Here is a 13442-nt window from a genome sequence, read left to right as displayed (position 1 = left end):
TCCTCTGGGGAACACGTACCTTCCACTTCACTTTTGTGGGTGTGACAATAGGGTTGTGAGGCTATATAGCATATTGTGGGATATCCTGATCCCACTAACCCTGCAGAGCTGGGTTGATATTTTAGTAGAGATGAGCGAACAGTGTTCTATCGAACACATGTTCGATCGGATATCAGGGTGTTCGCCATGTTCGAATCGAATCGAACACCACGTGGTAAAGTGCGCCAAAATTCGATTCCCCTCCCACCTTCCCTGGCGCCTTTTTTGCACCAATAACAGCGCAGGGGAGGTGGGACAGGAACTACGACACTGGGGGCATTGAAAAAAATTGGAAAAAGTCATTGGCTGCCGAAATCAGGTGACCTCCATTTTAGACGAATAGTGGATTTCAAATCCGGGTCATATGAGAATGTGAACTTTGTGACTATGAGACAGGGATAGCTGTACAGGCAGGGATAGCTAGGGATAACCTTTATTTAGGGGGGAATGTTATTAAAAATAACTTTTTGGGGCTCTATCGGGTGTGTAATTGTGATTTTTGTGAGATAAACTTTTTCCCATAGGGATGCATTGGCCAGCGCTGATTGGCCGAATTCCGTACTCTGGCCAATCAGTGCTGGCCAATGCATTCTATTAGCTTGATGAAGCAGAGTGTGCACAAGGGTTCAAGCGCACCCTCGGCTCTGATGTAGCAGAGCCGAGGCTGCACAAGGGTTCAAGCGCACCCTCGGCTCTGATGTAGGAGAGCCGAGGGTGCACTTGAACCCTTGTGCACCCTCAGCTCTGCTACATCAGAGCCGAGGGTGCGCTTGAACCCTTGTGCACACTCTGCTTCATCAAGCTAATAGAATGCATTGGCCAGCGCTGATTGGCCAATGTATTCTATTAGCCTGATGAAGTAGAGCTGAATGTGTGTGCTAAGCACACACATTCAGCTCTACTTCATCGGGCTAATAGAATGCATTGGCCAGCGCTGATTGGCCAGAGTACGGAACTCGACCAATCAGCGCTGGCTCTGCTGGAGGAGGCGGAGTCTAAGATCGCTCCACACCAGTCTCCATTCAGGTCCGACCTTAGACTCCGCCTCCTCCGGCAGAGCCAGCGCTGATTGGCCGAAGGCTGGCCAATGCATTCCTATGCGAATGCAGAGACTTAGCAGTGCTGAGTCAGTTTTGCTCAACTACACATCTGATGCACACTCGGCACTGCTACATCAGATGTAGCAATCTGATGTAGCAGAGCCGAGGGTGCACTAGAACCCCTGTGCAAACTCAGTTCACGCTAATAGAATGCATTGGCCAGCGCTGATTGGCCAATGCATTCTATTAGCCCGATGAAGTAGAGCTGAATGTGTGTGCTAAGCACACACATTCAGCACTGCTTCATCACGCCAATACAATGCATTAGCCAGTGCTGATTGGCCAGAGTACGGAATTCGGCCAATCAGCGCTGGCTCTGCTGGAGGAGGCGGAGTCTAAGGTCGGACCTGAATGGAGACTGGTGTGGAGCGATCTTAGACTCCGCCTCCTCCAGCAGAGCCAGCGCTGATTGGTCGAGTTCCGTACTCTGGCCAATCAGCACTGGCTAATGCATTGTATTGGCTTGATGAAGCAGTGCTGAATGTGTGTGCTTAGCACACACATTCAGCTCTACTTCATCGGGCTAATAGAATGCATTGGCCAATCAGCGCTGGCCAATGCATTCTATTAGCGTGAACTGAGTTTGCACAGGGGTTCTAGTGCACCCTCGGCTCTGCTACATCAGATTGCTACATCTGATGTAGCAGTGCCGAGTGTGCATCAGATGTGTAGTTGAGCAAAACTGACTCAGCACTGCTAAGTCTGCATTCGCATAGGAATGCATTGGCCAGCCTTCGGCCAATCAGCGCTGGCTCTGCCGGAGGAGGCGGAGTCTAAGGTCGGACCTGAATGGAGACTGGTGTGGAGCGATCTTAGACTCCGCCTCCTCCAGCAGAGCCAGCGCTGATTGGCCGAATTCCGTACTCTGGCCAATCAGCACTGGCTAATGCATTGTATTGGCTTGATGAAGCAGTGCTGAATGTGTGTGCTTAGCACACACATTCAGCTCTACTTCATCGGGCTAATAGAATGCATTGGCCAGCGCTGATTGGCCGAATTCCGTACTCTGGCCAATCAGCACTGGCTAATGCATTGTATTGGCTTGATGAAGCAGTGCTGAATGTGTGTGCTTAGCACACACATTCAGCTCTACTTCATCGGGCTAATAGAATGCATTGGCCAATCAGCGCTGGCCAATGCATTCTATTAGCGTGAACTGAGTTTGCACAGGGGTTCTAGTGCACCCTCGGCTCTGCTACATCAGATTGCTACATCTGATGTAGCAGTGCCGAGTGTGCATCAGATGTGTAGTTGAGCAAAACTGACTCAGCACTGCTAAGTCTGCATTCGCATAGGAATGCATTGGCCAGCCTTCGGCCAATCAGCGCTGGCTCTGCCGGAGGAGGCGGAGTCTAAGGTCGGACCTGAATGGAGACTGGTGTGGAGCTATCTTAGACTCCGCCTCCTCCAGCAGAGCCAGCGCTGATTGGTCGAGTTCCGTACTCTGGCCAATCAGCACTGGCTAATGCATTGTATTGGCTTGATGAAGCAGTGCTGAATGTGTGTGCTTAGCACACACATTCAGCTCTACTTCATCGGGCTAATAGAATGCATTGGCCAGCGCTGATTGGCCGAATTCCGTACTCTGGCCAATCAGCACTGGCTAATGCATTGTATTGGCTTGATGAAGCAGTGCTGAATGTGTGTGCTTAGCACACACATTCAGCTCTACTTCATCGGGCTAATAGAATGCATTGGCCAATCAGCGCTGGCCAATGCATTCTATTAGCGTGAACTGAGTTTGCACAGGGGTTCTAGTGCACCCTCGGCTCTGCTACATCAGATTGCTACATCTGATGTAGCAGTGCCGAGTGTGCATCAGATGTGTAGTTGAGCAAAACTGACTCAGCACTGCTAAGTCTGCATTCGCATAGGAATGCATTGGCCAGCCTTCGGCCAATCAGCGCTGGCTCTGCCGGAGGAGGCGGAGTCTAAGGTCGGACCTGAATGGAGACTGGTGTGGAGCTATCTTAGACTCCGCCTCCTCCAGCAGAGCCAGCGCTGATTGGTCGAGTTCCGTACTCTGGCCAATCAGCACTGGCCAATGCATTTCTATGGGGAAAAGTTAGCTTGCGAAAATCGCAAACTGACAGGGATTTCCATGAAATAAAGTGACTTTTATGCCCCCAGACATGCTTCCCCTGCTGTCCCAGTGTCATTCCAGGGTGTTGGTATCATTTCCTGGGGTGTCATAGTGGACTTGGTGACCCTCCAGACACGAATTTGGGTTTCCCCCTTAACGAGTTTATGTTCCCCATAGACTATAATGGGGTTCGAAACCCATTCGAACACTCGAACAGTGAGCGGCTGTTCGAATCGAATTTCGAACCTCGAACATTTTAGTGTTCGCTCATCTCTATATTTTAGGTACTGGTGACAGATTCTTTTTAAGTACAAGGAACTGAATAAAGTAGACTTGCTGTTTGTTTTTGATGCACTGAAAAGTGAATAGGTGAATCCAATCTCAGGCTCAAGTCACATATACCAAATTGAAGCTAATAAATGCTGATGAAAAAAAGCATAGCAAAAATGCTAAAATTTTTCACTGCTTTCAGCTATTTCCATATTTGCCGCCACCATTCATATAAATCTATGTTGCGAAATCAGTATTTTCCCTGCTAATATCTTTCATTTCTCAAAAGTGGTCATTTTTGAAAATGCACTTTATGCAGCATTTTTTCTGCAATATGGAGATGAGATTAAATAAAATCTCATTTTACTGAAACTGTAAAACACACCAATATTTTGCATCAGAATTTATAAGTCAAAGCCAGGAGTGGGTTGAAAACACAGAACATGTGCTACCCTATGCATTGTTTAATACATTATCACTGTGTAGTCTCTATTCCTGGGTTTGGCTTAAAACACTGATACAAACCACAGTGAAAAGGCCCAAGGCTTGTGCAAAAGAGCATTAGAAAATTTTCATATACAGCATGTTCCTGTAGCATCTCATCACCTATCAGTAAAAAGCTAAAAATCATACAGAATTAACATACAGTATTACAATATATGATATATTAAATCACATTAATCCCTTTGCATTACTGTACAGATATTAATGAATGGCACGGTTTTTGCACGAATGTCACCAGGACAGAAATCAACAATTATTGATGAATTTCGAAATCTCGAGTAAGTAAAGACCATACTGTACACTATACAGGTACAAAGTGTGAGAACCTAGAGTTAGGCCGAGGCTCCACGGGACGTAAACGCCGTGATATGTCCACAGCGCAGACACTGTGGGAAAAATCGCGGTGTTGTACAGTGCAGGCACAGTGGATGGGATTCATGCGAATACCATCCCCACTTTGTGGAAAAGATCGCAGCGCGGACACGCTGTGATTTGCAAAGCCGTTGCGGCTTTGCAAATCGCAGCATGTCAATTATATCTACGGAAACGCCAGCGGCTTTCCCGTAGATATAATGTTAAGAGAAAGTCTGCAGAGGAAAACTCTGTGAACTTTCTCTTAAAAGCGCTGCGGAAAGAACCGCAATGCGTTCATGTAGTGGTTTTTCCCGCAGCGCTTTAGTGCTGTGGATATGGCCTTAGCCTTAGAGAGCTAGAAATTGTAAAGATAGGTTCCTAGAAGCCCTAAGGGATTATTCAGATGGTGGAAATTTTACTAGCTGAAAATTCACCTAGATCCATTCAAACCAGAAACAAAATGGGCAGCTCAGTGGTTAGCACTGCAGTCTTGCTGTGCTTAAGTCCCAGAATTTAATCCTGCCAAGGGCAACATCTGCAAGGAGTTTGTATGTTCTTCCTGTGTTTGCATGGGTGTCTTCCCACACTCCAAAGGCATACTTATAGGAAATGTAGATTGTGTGCGCGATATGGGACAGTGATTGTCAATGGCTGTGGAATATGATGGTGCTATACAAATAAGATAGCTAAAAATGAATCCTGAAAGGTTTGGCAATCTCTAGTGTTAAGATCTTCTATTAATAGTTCTTAATTAATTACTTAATTATTAGTCATTAACTCTTCTGGGAATCAGAATGTATATGCAATAAGTGAAGTGACAAACTGCGAAACCTAACAATAGCTAACATATTACTTTATATTATTTCCATCTAAAGAGATGTATATGACTTCTGTTTCTTGTATTCTAGTTATTACGTGGGGATGTGTGGAGATGGAGCTAATGACTGTGCAGTAAGACAACACATTCCATATTATTTATAGATAGTATTTTCTACCATTAATAAAGAATAAAACTCTAAAAATACAGATGTATACAACACTACACAACATTCAGACTTGTGAAAAAGTAGATGATTTGGAATTGAGGATTGATATTGGATAATTATAAAAAAACATATACAGCGGAAAATAATAACTAAATGTATTAATATATTGCTAAAATATACACCTACTAAATAAGTTTGCATTTGATTATATCTTTTACCAAAGCTGTAAAAAGTAAATCCATAGATATCAGTAGCAAAATATTTTATCATTGATTTGCACAAGTCTGAGTTGCAAGTAATACTCCATTTTCCCAACATGTATGAAAATACAATAAGTATCAAAATAAATGTTTGGTTTATATATCTAGTGCTCAGGCTTGGAGCCATTTTTCTCAATGTCAGCTATGCCAGATGACATGTACAATTACATTGGGGTCTATTCCATATTGTCTTTTACTGCAGATCATTATATCAAGTCCGTTGCGTCAAAAACATTGCATTTTCACAATGTGGGTCTGCAAGCTTAGGCAGAAATTTTGGCTTCAACACAATACATGGCAAATACTAAACAGCATGCACCTCGACTGTAGAAAATATAGGTCATTAAATAGGATTTCGATGTCAGAAAATTAAAAACTTTTAGTAAATGTGCCCCTGTGTTGGTAAAACATGTCATTTACATGCAAACATTTTTCCAGGCTTTAAAAATGGCTAATGCAGGGATTTCCCTATCTGAACAAGAAGCTTCTGTAGCTGCAACATTTAATTCCTCAGTCACCAACATTTCTTGTGTTCCAGACTTGCTTAAGTAAGTGATGCATCTAGTAATTCTGACATTGCAACTTTTTCCTATTATATCCAGCCTAGACATGTACAAGACATTAAATATTGCGGAAGGAAAAACATAATTTGCTTTCAATGTGTTGACAAAGTGTTTGAAACACCAAGTAACCATAGTGGTTTTTCTTGCTGTGGATCTCATGCCACATATCTTCAGATATGTTAAGGCAAGAATAATTCTAGGGATGGACAAGTGTATAGTATATTATTATGTACAGGTTATACACGATCTATAGTTTCAGGACCAGACATGTCATAGATTTCTGCTTTAGGATTGTTGTAAACTGTTGTTTATTTAATGCAATATAACACATTACATGAATCAGTAAAGCTGGGTTCACACTAGCGTTGGTGCCCGACATCTAGTGTCCGATGCTAATGTCCACAGAAGATTTTAGCATCAGACACTAGCTGTGTCCGTTTGCAGTTTGCATGATTTTAAATGGGACATCATGTAGTGTCTTTAAGTGTCAGTGGGTATCCTTAAGTGACCATTTACAAAGATGTCCGATTTTTCAAGCGGACAGTTAACTCCTACATGTAAGGACACCCAGGGGCACTAAAGCCGATAGTGCGCTGAATTCTGTGCACTGTCGGCTTTCTAGTGGTATATAAAAGTGGTGAAAGGTCCTCTTTAAACTATGCCTTAGTGTATTGAAAGCAGCGACCCCTGTACATATTTAATGCAATTTTGTGTCTTTTGTGTCCCCAACAGAGAAGGACGAGCAGCTATTGTCACCTCATTCTGCATGTTTAAGTACATGGCAATGTTTGGGCTTATTGAATATATTAACACATTGCTGTTATATTGGGTAATATGGAACTTTGTACTTTTTCGATTTCATTTGCATGATAGTTTGCTAGATCAGAATATCAGTGCTGTTACTGTATGGCCATATGTATAAGCATTATCCTACTAATATTATAAATGTGAAAGTTTGTATGTTTGTGTGTTTGTATGTTTGTTAGTCAATCACGCAAAATGGATTTGGATGAAATTAGGCACATAGATAATTTGTAACCTGGATTAACACATAGGATACTTTTTATCCCAGTAAATGACATGGCTTCACAACTGTTATGAATTTATGTTCATATGCTATATTAAACGGCTCGTGCCTGCAGGACTATCAGCTAATTGGAGTTTGCTGGTAAAACCTGCTCTGTTATCTCTCCATGTAAACAAACAGATAACACTAAGTCCATTCTTATTATCTGATCTGGATAAGTGTTCTGTTCAGCCAGAGGAAGGAAGGGGAAGACAAACACACTATAGGCAGTGTGATGACACATGAGATGTGAAAACCCCTTTAATCCAAATTGTCAGTTTCCTAATTTTAAACATACCAGGAAAAATAAAATCTAATTGTCGCATATTCTCAAAAAACGAGAGCTATGAAGGTAGCCAGAGGTCAACAGACTTCTCATCAAGCGGAGCTGAGGAAGATTGAACAAGATAGGTGTCAAGTGGCTCTTAGAGCTGCTGAAACACTGGAACAGGCAGATCATCGACGCCAACATGTTCATTATATGGCGTCCCAGCAAACTGCTGAGATGCTGGGACAATCACAGGCACGGCGCGAGGAACAATTTTAGTGGCAGGCCTGCTTGAGAGCTGGTGAAACGCCGGAGCAAGCGGATCATCGACGGCAGCAACAAGCTCATTATATGGCGTCCCAGTGAGCTGCTGAGATGCCAGAACAATCACAGACACTACGCTAGGAACAAGTTCAGCAGCAGGCCAGCTTGACAGCTGCCGAAACGCCGGAGCAGGCGAACCATTGACGGCAGCAATTTGCTGAATATAGGCGGATCATCGACACCAACAACACGCAGACAAAGTCGTGGGAAGTAGCTAGTAGAGTATATATGTATGCATTCTAAATTGCATCGTAACATGCCTGACTTTGATTTTTTAAAGCTTTTTTATAGAGCTATTTTTTGTTGTGTTGTGGGGAGATTTTCATTAGTCCCTGTCTTCAGTGGCTTATTTCTTTACATCAAACACATTTGGGAATGTTTAGAGAAAGCCCACTGACCTATTAGAATGTTTCTGGCCATAACTAATTTTCCATAACTAGCTTTCCACAGGATGTGATCTGTGTGTGATGTGTGTGGGTCCAACACCCGAACCCCACAAGATTGGCTGTTCCAGAAACCTTCAGCTACTCAAAGCTGTTGCAGTGGATGGAGAGCGTGTTCTGCTGCACCATTATGCAGTGGATAAGGCAGCTGGTGTTACATCTATAACTTGAATGGGAGCAGCCTGTGTGCGATCCCTGTAAAAGGCTGTAACTTTCCACACCTAGAGATTGCTAAAACAGCTGATCTGTGTGGTGTCTAGGCGTTGGACCCCCACAGATCACTCACTTATGACTTATCCTGTGTATTCCCTTTTAGGGAATCCAGGTTATATACAAGAAACCCATATGAGTGCAAGATAAATAAATTTCATATGGTATGTTGCCCATGTTGTTAGTCTAACATAGAGTCCCAGTATTACATGTCTTATAGCCTCAGTTATATTATGTGTTTAATGTTTAAATAGAAGAAGCTGAACCAAACAATCGGCATATTCTTTTTCTGTGTCGCCTCTCATAACAGCTATCAACAAGTACCAAATTCACTTGGATTATGATTAAATGTAGGGTGGTCTGAAACGGTACTTTTATGCAGTTATGTGTTTTATATTTGGGATTGGGAAGACATTTTGCCCCTAATCTATTAAGGAGTTGTGCTACAATCGAAGTGTTTTACCTGTACTGTGGTACAATGCCACAAATATACAGTAGACTCTAACATAATATTGGGTTTGTCAGTCTTCATAAGATGACGTTTGCATACTAAATTGTATATTACTATACTTTATATTTCAGCAAAGAAACATTTTTGGAAACAACATGTGGCTCATACACGACTTTGCTATTGTGTTTATAATTTTCTTTACGAGTAAGTAGTGACAATTGTTTGCCATGTAATATATATATATTACTGTTTTAGAATGTAATCATGGATTTTTTGGCTTTTACAGTGAGTTCTACCCCTGCCTATCCAACACTGGCACCATACAGACCACCAGGCCAGATGATTTCTCCCCCCATGTTGTTTTCACTGATCTTCAATATTCTCTTTGCAATTGCCACACAAACATATGCATTCCTTATGGTTCAGAGACAGCCATGGTATAGTAATGATGACATTTACAGGTATATATGCGAATTCGCATAGTATTCACTTTTACTATACATTTGCTTTATAATGCTATATTTATGTTACTTACACTTCTGTAATAGGAAATGTTTTTATAACTACATAATACTGAAGGGGTTGTGTAGTCTAATATAGATAATGCGTAAACATTGTACGGTAATAGTTATGCATCTTTAGCAAATTTTTGACACTAAGGCCTAGTTCACATCTGCGTTCGGTAATCCGTTCGGGGAGTCCGCATCAGGACCCCCCTGAACAGACTACCAAATACAATGACAAGCAGTGTGCACGTAAAGCACACGGACCGTAGATTATAATGGGGTCCGTGTGCTTTCCGCGCAGTCTCCGCACAAGTCATGTGGACAGGAAAGTAGATTGTGAAGTACTTTTCTGTCCGCATGTTCCGTGCGGACACCTCTCGGAAAGCACACGGACCCCATTATAGTCAGTGCTTTCCCTGTACAATGCTTGCCAATGCGTTCGGTAGTCCGTTCGGGGGAGTCCCCATGTGGACACCCCGAACGGATTTCCAAATGCAGATGTGAACCAAGCCTAATACATAAAGAAAAACAAAATAATTAAATAAAAATAAGTTTAATGTAAAACGTAAGTGTTGCTGTGACAGCCAGTCAGTTTCAAGTATTGTAATATAATGGCAGAGTGAAAAATTATTGACCTTAAGTATTGCTGTAACTGCTCTGATACTTTTATAAAAAAAAATTTTTAAGGAAATGCCCATTTGTGTATTTTTAACTAAACTGATAAAACTTTGTTTTTCCAAGTGCCTGTTATCCTGGAAACAAAAGCTTGAACGTGAATCTTACCTATGCATTAATTCATGAAAGGACTAAAATAAACTATGAAAGCTTTGAAAGTTCGACATTATGGCTGATAACTTCTGTGCAGTTGGTGATCTTCGCTTTTATCTTCTCCAAAGGAAAACCTTTCCGAAAACCATTGTATACCAACTGTGAGTGCATTCTTTCTGTATCCCACATTTTTTTCTTCAAGACACTTGCCTAAAGACACCTGTATTTCCAATTGTAAATTTCTATCTTTAGGAAACTTATCAAAGAATTGTGCCATCTAGTAAAATCTTTTTGACGCTAGATATTTTTGTATTAGAAAATGATATGAAAAAAATATACAATACAATTGCAATTTTATGTATCATCTATGATTTGGTTTAATGCTATTATTACTGTTCAGTATTGATGAATTAATCGATCAAACAGGATTCAATCCAAATTTTCCAGAAGTTTCAGATTCAACTTAAACCTTAAACTTTTGGGGTTCACCAACGAAAACTATTATACTCTGTGGTCTCCTCATACCCTAGAGTATAATAATAGAGGCCAAGGGGACGTGAGTAAAATAGCAAATAAAATAACAAACTCATCTTGCTTCACCTCTCCTGGGCATCCAGTGTTCCTTGAGCATCCGCTTTCGGTCTCTTCCAGGCAGTGACGGCCATTCATGTTAATCACTGTGGTCCAGTCACAGGTCTCAGTGGTGACCGCAGAGCTTGTGATGTTAGCCAGAGGCTGAAGAGGCCTGAAAATGACACCAGGCTACCACTGGATACCCAACTGATGTGGAAGGGTCGCTATTGGACATTATACTGTGTGAAGGGGCCACTATGGGACATTATACTGTGTAGAGGGGACCCTATGGGTTATTATACTGTGTGGCGGAGCTATGGGACAATATACTGTGTGTAAATTGGGCATATTACTGAGTCAATAATCTAATAAGGGGAGAATGTAGTTACATTGGGTGGAAAACTGATTAAGGAACACAAAGCTCCAAACTGAACTTTCCATATACTGTACATTGAGACAGTCTGACAGTCTTGGGCACAGTTGCCATGATTACTCTACGCAATCTTTTAAACCAATATTCTAATATCTGTGATTAAGACATAACAATATTACTATAAAGTTGTCTTATATTGCAGATTTATTTGTGATTGTATTGGTAATAGAAACTGCCTTCAACATCTTCTTCATATTTGCTGACTTTCCACGAGTGTATCTTGATTTGGAAGTAAGTTATTTAATTATTCAATGGATTATGCTTATAATGTTCATCCATATAGTCTAACACAAGTATTCATGTGACTCTTCTTTATTTCTAGCTTGTCTGCACTCCCACGAGCTGGAGAATACACATGCTCGTTTTACTGGTTGTATGCCTAGTGGTAACGTTCCTAGTGGAGGTCAGTAGTGGTTGCAAACAACTAACAATTAAGTCATACGTAGACAAAGACACATTAGTGGCCTCCACATAGTATAATATCCTATTGGTGCCTCCACACAATACAATGGGGCATTATACTGTGTGAGGGCCCTAATGGGCATTATACTGAATGGGGGACAATAATGTGGTATTATACAGTTTGAGGGGGCAATAATGGGGTATTATACTGTATGTGGGAGACACACAGAGTATTGTACTATGTGAGGGGCATTTAAAAGCATTATACTGTGTAGGGGGAAATAATGAAGCCTTATAATATGTGTGTGGGTACTCCCAAGCATTACACTGGGTGGGGGCACTAATGGAGCATCAGTATAATTCCCCATTAATACCCCACACAATATAGTAATCCTGTGTCCTACCCACCAAAAGTATAATGTTTCTTAGTGTCCCCACAAAGAAGTCACCCTGACAGTGTTTTCTGCATATTCAGGAGCATTGTGATGCATGTAACAGGGACAATTTCTGACCCCTACTCATGTTATTATAATGTATTAATACTAAAAGGAGAGCAATTAGGAGGTGAGTGTTTCTCCCAAACAGTGTCTTTACTGAGAGAAGGGTCCCTATTCAGACCAGAGTCCACCAACTGCACTATGAAGAGGACAGCTACCTCTCACCTGTCCTGTACCAATCTTACAGACCAGCCCCAAAGCTCCATTTCCATTGCTTGGAAAAAGGGCTTTATTGGGGCTTCTTCTCATTTCAACGAAGCAGTCAGTGACACTACAGGACCCGCCAACTTCATACTATAAGAAGCAGGCATTATTTAGTAAGGTTTTTCCAAACTGACTTAGTTGGCCTGCATCTACCAGTAGTGAATATGGCCCTGTGGATATATATGATTGATGTGCCAAAACTTTTTGTGGAGAGCTCAAACCCAGCGTGCATTGGCTTAATTCATTTCACCTGTCAGTGGTTTTAATATTATAGCTAAACCATGTATTGATCTATTTGTTCTTATATACTGTATTATAGGCATGTGTTCTGTGTTCTTCAGTATGAGAACGAGGAAAATGTATTTACATGTGGTGTTTCTTCTGTTTTCATATATCTGGTAAATCCTAACTTTTACAGGTTTACTTATTATTATTATTATTATTATTTTATTTTCAGGAGTTCATTCTGGATAACAGAGCTCTCTGGTTGGCTTTAAGGAGATCTCTAAAGCTTAAACCAAGTAGTAAATATAAAAAGTTGCGTGAAATTTTGGAAGAGGACACAGAATGGCCACCTATTCAAACAACAATTTGTAGAGACAGCATGAGCCATAGAGATTCCAAAGTCTACATTAACCAAGGATATGAGCATGACAATGCTTTGAGTGATGGACAATGTCATGTCAATGGCCCTCAGAAGTGAAGAACAAAAACACATCTGATTTTCAGAACACAAGGATTCATTCAACTGCCAGTACATTACAGTAATAAGCAACATAGCTGTGTCATGCATGTCGCTTTGGAGAAAATAGCTTTGAAATGTTGTGCAAATAAGGCAATTGGTGCACTGGGTGCAGGCCATCAGACTTAGGAGCATTGCTCTAGCCCAGGGGTAGGGAACCTTTGGCTCTCCAGCTGCTGTGAAACTACAACTCCCAGCATGCTCCATTCACTTCCATGGGAGTTCCCAGAACAGCAGAGCCAGTATGCATGCTGGGAGTTGTAGTTTTGCAACAGCTGGAGAGCCGTACGTTCCCTACCCCTGCTCTAGCCTATCAAGTAAGATGGCTGATGTCATAGCAGTGGAAGGATCAACTCCCACTGTATAGAGTAGCACAGACTGGAGGTGATAGGGGTC

At 41.7% G+C, this 13442-nt stretch overlaps 1 protein-coding gene across 1 annotated transcript in view; it reads left to right on the top strand.

Annotated features, from left to right (window-relative positions):
* Positions 1 to 13039, top strand: part of LOC142197903 (putative cation-transporting ATPase 13A4) — a 49208-nt gene extending 36169 nt beyond the window's left edge. The window contains exons 21-30 of the mRNA XM_075268582.1: positions 4195 to 4274; positions 5259 to 5301; positions 6035 to 6144; positions 6892 to 6988; positions 9053 to 9125; positions 9208 to 9382; positions 10169 to 10356; positions 11344 to 11432; positions 11524 to 11604; positions 12762 to 13039. Coding sequence (XP_075124683.1) covers positions 4195 to 4274; positions 5259 to 5301; positions 6035 to 6144; positions 6892 to 6988; positions 9053 to 9125; positions 9208 to 9382; positions 10169 to 10356; positions 11344 to 11432; positions 11524 to 11604; positions 12762 to 13007 — 1182 coding nt within the window. The 3' untranslated portion in view covers positions 13008 to 13039. The remainder of the gene's footprint in view (positions 1 to 4194; positions 4275 to 5258; positions 5302 to 6034; positions 6145 to 6891; positions 6989 to 9052; positions 9126 to 9207; positions 9383 to 10168; positions 10357 to 11343; positions 11433 to 11523; positions 11605 to 12761) is intronic.
* The last annotated feature ends 403 nt before the right edge of the window (positions 13040 to 13442 follow it).

The sequence above is a fragment of the Leptodactylus fuscus genome, chromosome 3 (genome assembly GCF_031893055.1).
Source record: "Leptodactylus fuscus isolate aLepFus1 chromosome 3, aLepFus1.hap2, whole genome shotgun sequence".
NCBI classification, from domain to species: Eukaryota; Metazoa; Chordata; class Amphibia; order Anura; family Leptodactylidae; genus Leptodactylus; species Leptodactylus fuscus.
The sequence above is the reverse complement of the archived record's forward strand: the minus strand, read 5'-3'. Positions and strand labels throughout refer to the sequence as shown.